The sequence below is a fragment of the Ochotona princeps genome, chromosome 4 (genome assembly GCF_030435755.1).
Source record: "Ochotona princeps isolate mOchPri1 chromosome 4, mOchPri1.hap1, whole genome shotgun sequence".
NCBI lineage: Eukaryota > Metazoa > Chordata > Mammalia > Lagomorpha > Ochotonidae > Ochotona > Ochotona princeps.
Window position 1 is genome coordinate 13,414,388 of NC_080835.1, and position 16,335 is coordinate 13,430,722.

General features: G+C 38.7%; 1 protein-coding gene and 1 pseudogene across 1 annotated transcript; one reads left to right on the forward strand and one right to left on the reverse strand.

Annotated features, from left to right (window-relative positions):
* Positions 1-5,715: 5,715 nt before the first annotated feature.
* LOC131480249 (U2 spliceosomal RNA) lies at positions 5,716-5,871 on the reverse strand (annotated as a pseudogene).
* Positions 5,872-6,094: 223 nt separating this feature from the next.
* Positions 6,095-7,024, forward strand: LOC101518222 (olfactory receptor 4P4-like). The gene has a single exon (XM_058662260.1). The coding sequence runs from the start codon at positions 6,095-6,097 to the stop codon at positions 7,022-7,024; it is 930 nt and encodes a 309-aa protein (XP_058518243.1).
* Positions 7,025-16,335: the final 9,311 nt, after the last annotated feature.

The following is a 16,335-nucleotide window of genomic DNA, read 5'->3' on the forward strand; positions in this document are numbered from 1 at the left end:
AAAAAAGTTTTAAAACATTGTATTCAGATGTTGTCATTCCTTTTATGGGTTGACTTTCATTTTCTTCATTGGGCATAAGATATTTTATCTCGAGCACTAGTTCATCTGTATTCCTCTTTTCGCTGGTGAGTTGCAAGAGTTAAGAAAACATTCCCTCGTGAGTATGGAATTATCAAAGTTTACATTAGTTCAAAAGTGCTAGTAATCACTATATTGAAGGCCAATTTTGTAGACTTACTATATCCCTTACCATATGTTAGAATGATCTTTTGATCAGAATTAATGATTTCTAAATTGAGTCTTCAAGCATCAACAATGGTCAAAAACATAAACGTTGAAGCAGAGCTAATAGAGAGAACCACAAAAAGCGTTCCCAGCAATTTAATGGCTTTATTAATAAAATCATAACAAGAGGAAATAGGCTATGTTCAAATATGTAAGAAAAAATAATTTTATTATGTAACTTCACTTGGATCCTATCTGCTGGACAACACGTTGCAACTGAGTTCTACTGATATTCCTGACTTGTCCTTCCCAGGTTTACATAAAAATAAACCAGGAAAAATATGAACAGAAATAAAAACAGGAGAAAATAGATTTTATAGTGTAGCATATTTCTTGTCTTAAGTAGTTCTACAACACTGATTATAACTATCAACACAAAACACTCCACATGACTGATGAAATTCCAGTGAACATAATTAAATATTGAGTAATTATTTCTAAGTCCCCATGAAAATGGCAATGAGTCTATGTTTATGAGGCTAATATCAATATTTTTGTGGTACTTTAGGCACATTGATCCAATTGAATAATAAATGGAATAACAATTATGAAGCATTTATTATGTTCCATAATAAATTTCAAATGATATCAGATTTTGAGGAAATTATTATAGCTAAAGATAGAAAAACAATCATAATATTTTATCCATATTGTCATGTTATGGAAATCTTGATTTTCATGTGTAATAAACTGAATAGATAAGCAAAAGACAGAAGTCATAGAACACATTTCTAGTATCACATAAACAGAATTGAAGTTGTACAATTATATCCTGTACATGCACTTGTTCAGCAAAATGTCAGGGGAGTTTTTCCCTAAGGTACACTTTTTGCCTTTTTAATTCACAGAAATCCAAGCAATGAGTCTTGAAAGATTCTTCTGGATTGAGATTCATTTGTGAGACAGGTGCGTTCCACTTCTGTTCGCTGTTTCATGCATTGTGCCAGAAAAGTAGAAGGAATCTCCCCGGAACACAACACTGACACATGAACGATGTGTAAAATGCTATAAATAAAAAGTCTACAGTGGGAATACCATTTTACTTGGAAATTTGAGTAACTGTATTTATATAAAATGTCCTATTAGCTATTCTGTCTTTAAATAATTAATATTTATGCAATGTTTTGCTGGTTTTGATTTCTAGGCAAGGTGTTTAGAAATATCTGGATTTCAATTAAACACAAGTTAACATGAGGGAAATGATTTTATTATTTCATTTTAATTTTTGCAATGTTAGAGATTGTCAGGTATTGAATCACACAGGTATGAGTTACACATAGATCTCTCCCTTGTCACCTGTTGTACCTTGGACTATAGATTCTATATTTGCTAAACAGAACGCTAAACGCTTTAAAATACATTTCATTATAATTTGATGAGATGAACATGTGAATGCAAAATATATGGTTTCACGCACTGTGTTATGAAGTTCTGGAAACTCAGTTATTCTTAATGTATGTCATGGAAATATTTTTGCTTCAAATTTTCCAATACTTAAGAGACTACAGCTTTCAGTTTCCATTTTTCTGTGTAGTATCTATGTGATAATAAAAGAAATGCGAGCATGTAGAATTTTCCCTGATGAATTCTTCCATGATTGGTTTTCTTATGTGATTGATGCTAAGAAGCAAGCATTATGCTTTATTTTTTTTGTTGTTGTTTTCAAATTGCAGATGAAATACCACTGAAACATTTCCTCAGAGCAATTTTTCACAAATAATTTTGGTTTTGAAGGAGAGACTTTTGGGCCCACGACTAAATGTACGGTATGTAAATATAATCAACTTAGAATTCTCAGAGCAATGATTGTAGCATTACATGCACGTGAGTGGTCTACAAGAGTCTGTGTTTGCTGGTGGACAGGACAGAGGGAATGAGGGAACAATGGAAGCAAAGAGAAACGGAGAAAGTGACCGAAAGAAAATTAGGGATTGGAAGATCAGAAGCATTTTGAAGACTGAAGGGAGTTTAAATATCTCTGAATTGGGTTGAATTTTCAGAGATTTCATAGTAGAGACTCTAAGGAAATAGCTTAGGAGCATCTTTGCTGTGTAAATCTGTGGATTTTCAACTGGTCTTTTCAATATTCACATACTTTTCACCTGAAGTTACAGTTTCAACACCTTGTGTTTTTTTATACATCTTTGTTCTACAATGATTATTTTCAAAAGAAAAATCCCTAGACTCTTTTTTTATTATTAATTATTTTGCATTATGTGCCAGTTACATAGGCTCTGGGAATCCCCCCACCCCTCTCTCTCCCCTCCCCCCTGGTGGATTCCTCTACCTTGACGCAATATTACAGTTCAAATTCAATCAAGATTCTTTCCTTGCAAACATATACCAAGCATAGAGTCCAGCTACTTATTGTCTAGATGGGTTGAACAGTTTCTTGGGGAGACCATTCCTGGTCCGAAGTTAGAGCTGGTAGAATATCATCACAGTCAATTAAGAGTCCCAATATAACATCAACAGCAATTTGCAATATTATGGAATTGACATGGTTTTGAGTAACCAATATGTTAAAAAAAAAAAAAAAGCAAGTCCTATATAGCCATTTTAAGGTATATAGCAGCCGGTCCTGTATATAAACTAAAATTGAAATGTCAATGAGCTAATCATAGGTTGTGCCTAGACTCTTTAATGTGCTGTTACTCTAAGATTCTTCAACATAACTTGAACCCATACCAGCACAAATGTCTCCTTCTGTATGTTTGCTTGTTTGTCATATCCATGACCTGTGAAAAGAGAAGAAAAGAAAACAAACACATACCGCAGAAACCATGCATTACTAGGGAGAAAATGTTTGTATCTATTTAATTGGATAGCAGTATGCCCTTGAAAAACTTTTTCAGCAATAAAGTCATTCTGATAGATGGACAGAATGGTAAGCAAGGTATGACATGCAGTCTGTAAATCCATTTCTATTGTTTCTGGTGTCTATTAAGTAGTTCAAACAGCATTTTTAAAAGTTGATTTAGAAGCAGGTTTTGGTGAGTAGGCAGCATAATGTTAATGAAAAATAAATAATGAGACATCATAGGCCAGATCCTCATCTTCATGACCCTTGGACTGGCATTCTGCTCACTACATTTTATTACTCACTGGGGTCACTTAAAGATTCAGCATTAAAGATTCAGCATTGCTTCACTTCAAATCCCAGGCCCCTGATGTGGGGCATGCTCTCAGAGTCCTGTTCAAGTGCTTTTGATAGTCCAACAGTTTTGATTTGCTGCCCGTCATCCCATTCCAAGCGCAATGAAATCTCTCCAGAATCCACTGGCTGACATAGTCCACCTTAGAGTCTCTTTGCCCAGATTTACAGTGCCAACACATGGCTGGGGTAGTTGATTGATTTGTTCTGCCTTCTGTCCTGTTGTGGTACTAGGTGTTCTCTGCAGGTTCCAATAGACTGCCATATCCTCCATGTGCACTTGGATTTGCTATTTACTGTTCCATCTGAGCCTCTGAGGAAGCTCAGCTTTGACACTTGCACTCCACGGTCAGACAATAGAACCTGCATTTTTCTTCATGGTTGCCATTCTGAGATCAGCAGTTCAGTTGGAGGGATCCTCAAAGAAACTTTGTCTGAGATGATCCCAGGCCTGATTCCTGTGTGTGCCTGCCAGTTCAGGGTCTGGCGGAGTCCATTGCTCCAATTAGCTTATGCATCTGCTGGTGGTGGCAATTGCTGTGTCAGTTCTATTTCTAGCCCTATCTTCTACATGAACCAATGGATGTTGCAGTCAAGCCTGATTCTGTCCACCACACACGGCCCTCACGCAAACCAGTGGGAGCTGCAGCCTAGTTGGGGTGACTCCCAATAACACCCACCATGCCCACCCCCTACCCTGGTTCCCATGCTTGCAAGTATGGAGAATTTGCAGTATTGCAGTCAGAATTTTGATGCACAGAGCTGGTAAACTCACACATTAATGTTCAACAGCCAAAGATTATTAACAACAAAATACTTTAAAGATTTATTAATTTTTATTGGAAAGGCAGATACACAGAGAGAAGGAGATATAGAGACAAAGATTTTCTGACTGATGATTCACTCCCCAAGTGGCTGCGATGGTCAGAGCTGAGACAATCCAAAGCCAGGAACCTGGTGCCTCTTCCAGGTCTCCCACATGGGTGCAGGGTCCCAAGGCTTTGGACCATCCTTGACTGCTTTCCCAGGCCACAAGCAGGAAGGTGGATGGGAAGAGGGGCTGCTGGGATTAGAACCAGCGCCCGTATGGGAACCCGGCGTGTTCAAGGTGAGGACATTAGCCACTTAGATTACCACGCTGGGCCCAGCAAAATAGTTATAAAGACTTAGGGTCACATAGTCATCAGAGGGAGAGTTTGCAACAAAATGTGATTCACTTGTACACATGTAAATGAAGTCAAGTAGTGAGCAGTTTTTTTTTCTAGCAGATTAATAATAACATCCTCACGAAGGAATCTGGAAAAAACCTTTCTGATCTATTCCCAAAGCTTGAGGATCAGCAAGTTCTTATGCCCACATCCGAACAGCTTCAGGATGTTAACCTTGACTTTGCAGCACTTCCTCTCAAGATTGGAGTTGGTTGCAGTTTCATACTGCAGATGTTTGCTGGTCTGCTACAGATTCCTGTCTTCCTACCACTGAGAGCAAGAAGACAGCAGGGATGTAAACACTGGTTGTGAATCAAAAACGTGTGCAAAAGGCAAATATTACTTTATTTCAATGCATAGAATGTTGAAATTCATGCTTCCAAGAAGTTCAAAAATGTTTTCATCAATGGGCATGGAAAACCTTTAAAACTTGTATTGCAACAAGTATTTGCACGAAAATGGACATATCTTCCCATTACATTGTCCATGAATTGTGGGGAGATCCTTGTGTTCACCCTCTGCTCCCAGATGCAGTGCCCCAGAAGAGCTGCACAGTTCTCAGTGCGACTGAACACCGGATCCTTCCTGAGTCACATTAGTTCTCTCAGCAGCGCAGCACAAGGTGACAACCACTCTGAGGATTCCAATGTGTTAGTGTAACCCCACACTTTTCCTTTAAAATAATCACTTCAAAGGTCAGACATTTACATAGTAACAAATCACATTCCCAGGTACAGATGGCCAAAAATGCTCTCTCCAATTGCTCCTTTCCAGCATCTCTCCATGTCATTTTTGCATGCATGAGCAATGAGAAATGACAGAATCTCTTATTACCTGATTTCTCAGCCGTGATCAAGATTTGAATTTTTTTCAATTGCAAATATTAATTCCACTAGAACAGTGAAGTGGATATTTACACAGATTTTATATGAACGTGAAAGAAGTGGAAGGGTTCTGCATATGTGTATGCAGTAAATGACAGCATAAAGAAAGAGTATATCTGTTTTCACTTAAGACATAAGCTTGGATTCCATTTGGTGTATGGATGATGTAACAGCACTTAGAAGCATGAAATCCGGCATCAGATATGGGATTACATCTCCTGCCAGCTTGATAATTTTGTATAGTAAATCATTAATATTTGTAATTTTTTCCATGAATAGAATGTTTTAGAATACTTATTTGGATTTTCACTTGATCTTAGCCAAAAGGCCGAGAAGCGATTATTTGGATTTTCAAAGTAACTTGACAGAGACTGAAAGAATGTCCATGTGTAAAATGTGCTTCTATTAAATATCATTAGGAATATCACTAGATTAAGAAACTAATAATTTTAATGACATTTTAAGGTTAACAGTTTGAAAAAGAGATATTAAAATGTCCTGTGCTCTTTACTAGTTCAGATGGATTAAAGTTCCCATGAGTATTCTGCATGCAGCTAGACTTCATGGAAAATCATAACAATGTCACAGAATTCATTTTCATGGGACTGTGGGGAAACAGGCACACAGAGCTACTGCTCTTCTTCTTCTTCCTGCTTTGCTACCTGGCGGTCTTGATGGGGAACTTCATCATCCTGCTCACCATCACCTGCAGCCACCTCATTGAACAGCCCATGTACTACTTTCTGTGCCACCTCTCCCTCATGGATGTCGGCTACACCTCCACTGTGGTTCCACGGCTAATCAGGGACTTAGCTGCAGTAAGAAAGAACATTTCCTATGGTGAGTGTATGACACAGCTCTTTACTCTCCACCTGCTAGCCGGTGTTGAAATCTTCATCTTGGTGTGTATGGCATTAGACCGCTATGTGGCCATTGTCAAGCCCTTGCACTACATGGTCATCATGAACCGGAAGAATTGCAACCTGCTGATTGTCATGGCTTGGCTTCTGGGGTTTTGGCACTCCATTGCTCTCCTACTTATGGTACTCAGCTTACCTTTCTGTGGTCCCAATCAGATAAATCATTACTTCTGTGACGTGAAACCTCTACTGAAACTGGTCTGCAAAGATATCCATGTGGTTAGTATCTTAGTGATTGCTAATTCAGGGATGGTGGTAGTTGCAATTTTTCTTGTTTTGGTATCTTCTTATATTCTCATTTTATACAACCTCAGGACAAGGTCCTCTGCTGGGCGTCGCAAAGCCTTGTCAACCTGTAGCTCTCACATAATGGTTGTAGTTTTGTGTTTTGTGCCTTGCATCTACATCTATGTACTACCTGCAGGAAGTGAGAACAAGGACAAGGAAGTGTCTGTGTTTTACACTGTGATTGCCCCCATGCTAAACCCTCTCATCTACACCCTGAGAAATACGGAGATGAAACTTGCCATGCGGAAGGTATGGTCTCGATTGTCACATTCAGAATCACAGTAAATCACTAGGCATTCACTCTGCTTCTAATTCCACCTTTCTTGGTAAGTCATCATTGGACAATATGCATAGAAGCATTATGCATTTTCTTTGGGAGTTGGAGTAAATTGTCACTCATGTAAAATGAATCTAAGAGGCAATTTAATATATTCGTATTATTCTCATTGCATCCTGCAATTTACACAGTTCAAATCTTCACAATTGTGATCTTGAAGATTTCAAGTGTGCAATAAATGTCCTTCTAAAATATACCTTTGATCTTGTCAATCTCCCTTTCCCGATAACTTACACTCCAAAACAAACCAGCAAGCAAACAAAAAACTAAAACAACAAAACACCCCATGAACTTCATATTTTTTGGAGTAAAACACAGGCTTCTCAATTGCAAATGTGCAATCTCTCAAACCTGTTCAAACCTGACTTGCTTAACTCAGATTTTATTCTACAAGGTTTTATGGTGTCACTCTTACAGGCTCTGCAGTCAAGGAGCCCTGAACGATGATCTGACTTTTGATTTTTGTCTTTTTGACTTGGTTCTTGGCTTTATATTTGTGCATCTTCATTATAAAATATCTGTGATGTTGGCTAATATTACAGTTACCAAATATATAAAATTGCTTCTACTAACCCCTGCAGCTTCTATGTTCACGTAGAGTAGCTAAACTCACGCTGGGTGTTACGCCTCTTTGCACACTTCCCTGTCTGCCTCTCTTTTCTGGGGTGCTTTCGTCCTATCACATTAGACTGAAGCTCTTTAACTTCTCTGTCTTTGTATGGAATAATCTTTTCGTTATCATTCCGAGTTGTTCTCTCGAATGTTCTTCAATCCACTGATGTTTACCTTATCCAATGCGATTCACCAACAGAAGAGAAAAAGGACATTTTGTGGTTCCTTCACCATTGCTATATTGATATTCACCTGCCAGTTGATGATATTCCTAATACACCCATGCCATACACTAATGTTCCTTGTTATGATTTGTTTTCCAAGTTCAGAATGCATGCTGTTTTTATTTTTCTTTTATCATTCTTTTTGTTGACTTGATCCAAACTAATGCAATTTAATTCCACCAGATTTAATTAATCCATAATACTTTCTGTTCTAACATACAAAATATTTCCATATATCAAAAGTATGTACATGTTCACAACAGAAAGGCATGCGATAAATGCTAACAATTTAGTATGCTGTCTAAGATGAATGAAATAAAATCCACCAGATTCCCTGTTCCCCGTGGTATTTTTTTGTTGTTGTTATTTCTTGTTGTAATAAACAGATACTTATAATCCAGTTATATTTGATCTTTGTGTCTTGTAAATCAAATAATTAGAATGGAATCTATTTGGATTTCCATGTTTAAATCATTTTCTCTGTTAGGCATATATTTATTGAATAAAAATGACTGATTAACTTCTACAATTCATTTTTTGAGATATGTCTGTTCCATAGGTAAAATCCAGAAAAAAAAATCCATAATTTTGGTTTTAGTGCCAAGAACTACTTTGTGAATATTTTAACTTTCAGACCTTTTTTAGATCTAGATAACCAGTTTTTCCCACTATTTCCTCATAGCCATTTGCTCTCTGGAATTTGGGAGATTTTTCTTTACTTCTTTCTTTTCTTTTTAGGATTTACTGATTTTTTAGAAAGGCATATTTACAGAGAGAAGGGGAGACAAAGATCTTAACATGGTGGCTCTCTCCCTAGTGGCTGCGATGGCCAAAGCAGAGCTGATCCAATGCCAAGAACCAGGAGCTGCTTTCAGGTTTCCCATTTGGGTGCAGGGTCCCAATTTTTTTGGCCACAAAAAGAAGCTCTATGGAAAATTGGGCAGATGGGATATGAACTGGGACTAATATGGGATTCTAGTGCATCCAAGGCAAAGATTTTTGCTCTCCAAGGGAAATAATTTCTGCTTACTCACCTATTTTTAGTTTTGTGTGATTTTCTCTAATTAGTTTCTTCCTCAATGTTTGTATGGATTTTTTAAAATTAACTAATATCCATATATGTATGCCTCTATATGTGTATACCAGAGTGTGTTCATATATGAACAGATGTTATGGAGACCTTGAAAACTTTGAGCATGGGTCAAACGTAACTTGATTGAAAAGAAGACTACACAAAAACCAATACAAATAAGACAAAACTATCATTTGCTCAGTTTTATCTAGTTTTTCATTGGCAACACAATATATAGTGTCCCCAGAAATTATATATTTAGGTAAGCCTGCTATTCACCTGGTCAGTGTTCTCCCTAGAATTTGGTTTGTAATCTTTAACACAGTGAATAATGTACCACCCTTGCAAAAATTTTGTTATTAAATGCATAAAAAATAGAAAAATATTTTGCTCCATTAATGACATCATGAAAAATTATAGAGTGAGTGCATCAACAGTAACTGGTCAGGTTGGAGTGACCCTCCACCCCTAAAGAGGAACCAGATCCTGGGAACTGAGCCTCGTGAAAAGTAGAACCAGTTTCTAAGAAGTTAAGTGGGAACTCTAACTATAGAGTGGCTAATCTTGTCTCTGGCCTGCTGATTGTAGCTTCTGTACCCTTGCTCGCTTGCTTGCTTTTCAGCATAAAGTTTCCCAGGGTGTGAGTCATAGTGGCTTTAAAAGCTCACTGCCCTGATAACTTGGGGCTATCTCCTTCAGAACTGTTTTGGGTGGGGGCAGTTGCCAGCTGTCTAATGAATATTCTCCATTCGGCAATTTGGCTTTGGTGGGTTTTTTTTAAGATTTATTCATTTTATTACAGCCAGATATACAGAGAGGAGGAGAGACAGAGAGGAAGATCCTCCGTCCGATGTTTCACTCCCCAAGCGAGCCCCAACGGCCAATGCGCGCCGATCCGATGCCGGGAACCAGGAACTTCTTCCGGGTCTCCCACATGGGTGCAGTGTCCCAAAGCTTTGGGCCATCCTCGACTGCTTTTCCAGGCCACAAGCATGGAGCTGGATGGGAAGTGGAGCTGCCAGGATTAGAACCGGCGCCCACATGGGATCCCGGGGCTTTCAAGGCGAGGACTTTTAGCCGCTAGGCCACGCCGCCGGGCCCGGTGGCTTTTTTTTTATATAGTGTGCCCCATAAACAACTGGATAGCCCACTGAGATATTCCCCTTCAGGGTGTTTGGTGACCCCTGGCTCTCTGCCCAACCAGAGACACACAGGATCCAGCCTAGTGAGTGGCCAATGAGAAATGTTCTTCAGCCCTGGGCTGAGACCAGCATCCACAGGAGGACTTTGGAACTCACCAAATTCTGAAATCAGACTTGGAGTTGTCTGGGAAATTTATCAGTGAGTGGAAATCAGTCCTGCCAATTTCATTTGTCTGGAGTCAACTCATCAGTGTTTTCAGAAGGCTGGCTGCAGCCAGGGGTTCTGCAACCACAGTTAATACATGAATGTCATCTCAATTCTAGTTCTGGTTATTTGTCAACAGTAGTTAATAGACTTTTGGGGGTGTATGTGTATGTGTGTGTGTGAGTGTGTGTGTGTCAAAATCTATCCAGTGTCTATATTTCATTTTTCTGTTTTGCCTGTTTTTCTTTTGTCATCAAAATAGAACAATGCACATCATCTCTTCCAGCTGATCCTCCCCTGGGCCATTTGCTCAAGAAGTTCAGTGTTAAAAGGGTTTGGGGGAAAATTGTTATCTGAATTGGTGGAGATAGTTCAAAAGTCCTACATTTAGACAAAGACAAGAATAACCAATCTGGGGAAGAGAATTATCACTCATTCCTTCCTTGTGATGCTTGAGTGCCCTTGAAATCACTTTCATCTAGCTAAGACATGATTGATAAGATATTCTGAATTCTCTGACAAATCTCAGGTCTGACTTGACAGAGATGGCCTAACCCAAAAATCCTGCTTATGGACGGGGAGCAATTCATCTATGAGATCAGGTGTGTAACAACAGAAGTAGTCTCACAAGATTGAGTCCTATGGGCCCAGGTAGTAGGACATGGGACACCTACCCAGAAGCCTCAATTAATTGCCCTGACCCAGGCCGTGAGATGCGGCAAAGACAAAATGGTCAACATCTACATTGACTGTACATATGCCTTTGCCATTGCCCATGTCCATGAGGGCCTTTGTCAGGAAAGGGGATTCTTAACCTCTGGAGAGAAAAATGAAAAATGTCCCTGAGATACTAGTTTTGTTGGAGGCTCTGTGATTGCCTAGAATGGTGACCATTGACTCCCCTGATACTAGAGGAAATACTTTTGCTGACCAGGCAGTGAAAGAAGCCACACAAAAACCAGTGGGACCCCTTTGGATGATCCTAGTCCTACTGGAATGAACAATGCTGCAGATTCCCCAGTATTCAAATAAACAAATGGGTTTCAAAAGAACTCATAGTTGGGCCCTGGTGCAGTAGGTTAGTGGCCAAAATCCTTACCTTGCAATAGCTAGGATCCCACATGGGCATCGGTTCATGTCCCAGTGACCCTGCTGCCCATCTAGTTCCCTGTTTGTGGCCTGGCAAAGCAGTTAAGGATAGCCCAAAGCCTTGAGACACTACACCAATGTGGGAGACCAGGAAGATGCTCTAGCTTCAGATTGGCTCAGCACCAGCCATTGCAGCCACTTGGGGAGTGATTCATCGGATGATCTTCTCTGTTTCTCCTCCTTTCTGAAACTGAATTTCTAATAAAATTAAATAAATCTTAAAAAAAAAAAACCCTCAGAACTCTTACGGCAGAGACTAACTCCAAAGGATGAATGAGCATCCCTGATGGAAAATTTAAATTCCCAGAGACATTGGGACAAGGGCTAGTTGAACAGTTGCATCACAGTACCAACTGGGCAGCACCAAGATGTCGGTGTTGCTGCAGAGTCACTGCTACATCACTGCACCAGATCACAGTGATCCACAAGCATCTTGATGTTACATTTTGGCTAGGTAAACCCAGGACCACAATGTGAGTCAATTCCAGGAAGAGAGTTCTGAGGAAGCACTCTACGAGAACATAGGCAGAATTATTTCACTGAAATTCTACTGGAAAAATTCTACCAGTACCTCCTTGTGATAATAGACACCTCTGGCTGAGAAGAGGCATTTCCCACCAAAACAGAAACAATTCAGTTAGTAGCAAAGAAATTGTCTCCTGGTTTGGTCTTCCTCTAACCATGAGGTCTGAGAGTGGCTCAGCTTTCATCACCCAAATCAAACAATTATCAGCAAGTGTCTTAAATATTAATTTTAAGTTACATTGCACATGCAGACCTCAGAATTCAGGACAAAAAGGATAAATAGGGCTTTAAAGGAAACTTCAACTAAATTAAAGTTAGAGACTGGCATAAATTGGGTGAGTCTCCCTCCCTTTGCCTTCCTGCCATCCTGTTGTGTCCCTTATGTACAAGGCTTCACCCTGCATGAGATCATGTTCAGGATGCCACTGCATTTAGTCCTCTTGTTGGGGAATGAAGGATTGGCTGAGTTAAATAATGATTTCTTTCTTTAAGTCATTACAGGCTCTACAAATTATCCTATGGCGGTCTCATGGTCTGGTAAAGGTGACAAACCTAGGCCCAGCAAATCTAGCATTTGACTCCAATTCTGGTGAACTTCAGCCTGGGTTCTTGGTGTGGATTAACAAACATTAAGCTGCCATCATCAAGCCACACTGAACTGGACCCCTGCCTTTAATTCTGACCACTCCCACTGTGGTGAGAGTTGCAGGAAAACATCACTGAATCCACCACCTCAAAGCAAGGTCTCCCTGGGCTCAATGCTGGAAAAATTGGCTGTGAAGGCCACAGAAGACCCTATAAAGATAAGGCTTTTCAAAAAAACTACGTAACACTCATGAGTCTGTCAACCCTAACCATTCATGGGACAAATGAAGACACACTTGGTTTGCATGTGCTGTAGGAATTACTCCTTACATTGCAAAGACTGAACTCTTGAACACCTACACTGTGTTGCGTTCTTGTCCATGTAATACCCCAGGTTTATTAATTATTCAGCTGAAGGAAGAGTGAAACACCCAGAGTTAACCCTTCAGAAGAAGAGAGTCCCTATCTTAGTTCCAATCTCAATAGGACTGAGAATAGATGAGGATTGGATCTATTATTTATAAAACAAAGAGATCTATGAATGGCTTCAGGAGAAACTTGCTGCTTATATGCTAATCATTTGGGAGTGATCAGAAATCATCTTAATGAAAGAAATAGATTAAAGAATAATAGAGAAAACTGGTATAAGGGTCTGTTCTGGTGACACTGGCTAACTACTCTCCTCTCAGCCTTGGCTGGCCCTCTAAACCTCATATTTTTAGGAATACTTTTGGTCCATGTGTTATAACTAAATATATGCCTGATTATGCCCAGGTGGTAAAACTCACAGTTCTCAGAATCCACTTTCAATACATTAATCATCAGGACAAAAAGTTTCTGATATGACACTCCAAGTAAAAATCAATGGGGAATGTGACATGAAAAATCATAGATGGAGTGCATCCAACAAGTCAGATTGGAGTGACCGTCCTCCCCTAAGGAGGAACCAGGTCCTGAGAACTGAGATCCATGATGAGTGGAATCAGTTCCCCAGAAGTTAAATAGTAAAAATAGCCAAGTTCTGAAATTTCTGAAATGTATACTAGTTTTGTTATACATGGAGTAAAACTATTACTTTTGCTTTAAACTGAACCCTGGTCTCAAGCTCTGATTACTGTTTGTTTGCCACCTGAGAAGTCTGATTATACTAAATTTAAAAATTGTAGCATTTTCCTTTAAAGTTCAAGCCTGTACCTTTTCACCTCTGTTAGTAGAACACAGTTGGATTTGACAATGAATGTGAAACTTTTCTGTTGTAGCTTGTAAAAAGAATAATGACCTCTTATTAAAAAACTACATACATTTTAATCACCAAGAATACATTCTCATGGTTACCGTTTTCCCTACAACATTATTTTCTGCCTACTGATTCAGTTCATTTATATATTTCTCATTTAATATTTGTTGGCTTCATATGTGAAGGTTCCTTCAGGCAATAAATTGATACATTGCATTTTAAATTTTATATCTTTATGAAATCTTCTAGTATACCTTTGGGATAAAGCAGCATGAATGCTCTAAGTTTGTTCATTTATAAAGTTTTAAGAGCTAATCTAGGACCTTGATGTTTGCACAGAAATGTTAAAATCTGTTTGAAAAAAATCTAATAGCAAGCACCTCTTGGTAGCTTAGTTTGAATAATCTGAAGCTATAAATGAGTTTGTGGAGAGTCCATTTCTTAATTACATTGATTGTGGTTGTCCATAAACAGAAAATTTTTTATTTGTAAAAATTCTTACATTACAATTTTTACACTTTTACTGTCTTAATTTTATTGTGACATACAGCTCATTCAATATTTTGTAAGGTTCTTGGTATTATAAATAACATTTTTCAACTGTCCATACATGGACACACTCTGGCACACACATGTAGAGGTGCAACAACCACATTTCTTCATTTTAAAAGAGACATCAGGGTCTCTGTGAGTAGTTTTATTCATAGGGGAAAAATAATTTAAGAAAATCACACAAATTACAAATAGGTAAGTAGACAAATGTTATTGCCTTCAAAGTGAACCAAAATTTCCATCACCCCTCATTATTTCAGAGATTGCATGGCTATTAGGGAATAGAAAAAAAGATTAGTTAATTCTGAAAAATGTCTGAAATTTAATTATTAGCAAAATAGCTCTTAGTATTAAAAACTTTTTTTTCTGCATCTCATCTATGGAACAGACATAACTCCAAAAAGGAACTTCTAGGAAAAAAATTTTAATACAATAAATGCCTAGCAGGGAAAAATTATTTGATATATGGAAAACAAAATATATTTCATCTTAATTATCTGACTTATAAGACATAAAGGATAATTGAGATAAAGGATAATTGGATTATTAGTATCTAGGTTAATGTAGTAATAAATTCGCAAAAACATTATGGGGAGCAGGGAATCTGATTCTATTCCTGCCTTGATAGACACATGAGATGCTTATTAAATTGTTAGCATTTCCACATTAATTTTCATTGCTAATGTGTACATAGTTGTAATATAAGGGGAAATCTGAATATGTTAACACAGCACATGTAGTCAAATCAAAAGAAAATGCTACTGATTAAATTTGGTAGAATATAGTTTTGTCACTTTGGATCAAGTTAACTAAAAGAATGAAGAAAAGAAAAATAAATGCATAGCATGCATGCTCAGTTTGAAAAACCAAATCAAAGGATCTTTTCATAGTGCTTGGGAGTCTTTGGGATGCCGTAAATGCACAGATGCATGTCAACATAGCAACGCCGAAAGAAGCACAACAATGTGCCTTTATCTCTTCAGCTTGAGATCACACTGGATAAGGTAAAAATCAACAGACTGAAGTATATCCAAGAGAACAACCCGAAGCATAATGACTAGATCATTGCATATAGAGAAGACGGAACAATGACGAGCAGGAGGGGAGTAGAGCTCTAACGTAGTGGATGAAAGCAGCCACGGAACAGAACCACAGAGAAAAGCATGCAAAGAGGAGTGAGACCCAGCAGGAGTTTTGTTACTCCGCATGAACACAGAAGCTTCAGGTTGACAGCAGAAGTAACGTTGTATATTTAGTAAGTGTAATTTCAGCTCAGATATTTTATAATGAAGATGCACATACATAAACCAATAATCAAGACAATAAGATAAAGAATTTAAAAACCCAGCTTATCACCATGGCTCTATGAATCCATACTCTATTAGCATGGCACCATAAAATCTTGTAGAAGAGTAAATTCTGGGCCCGGCGGCGTGGCCTAGCGGCTAAAGTCCTCGCCTTGAACGCGCCTGGATCCCATATGGGCGCCGGTTCTAATCCCGGCAGCTCCACTTCCCATCCAGCTCCCTGCTTGTGGCCTGGGAAAGCAGTTGAGGACGGCCCAACGCATTGGGACCCTGTACCCGCGTGGGAGACCTGGAAGAGTTTTCTGGTTCCTGGCTTCGGATCGGTGCACATCGGCCCATTGCGGCTCACTTGGGGAGTGAAACATCGGATGGAAGATCTTCCTCTCTGTCTCTCCTCCTCTGAGTATATCTGGCTGTAATAAAAATGAATAAATCTTTAAAAAAAAAAGAAGAGTAAATTCTGTGATAAGCAAGCTGGAATTTGACTAGTGTTGAGAGACTACAGATTTAGGAATAAAATGCCTGTGTGTTTTACTTAAAGAGAAATCCAGTCATGGGCTGGTAGTTATGTGTTCTTCGGGGTTTTGTTTGTTTGTAACTTGCTTGTTTCTGAAGTGCGGGTTATAGGGGAAGGAAGATTGACAAGGAC

Excerpts from the sequence above, each read along its gene's own strand:
- LOC101518222 (XM_058662260.1), top strand. The coding sequence starts at position 6,095 with ATGGAAAATCATAACAATGTCACAGAATTCATTTTCATGGGACTGTGG.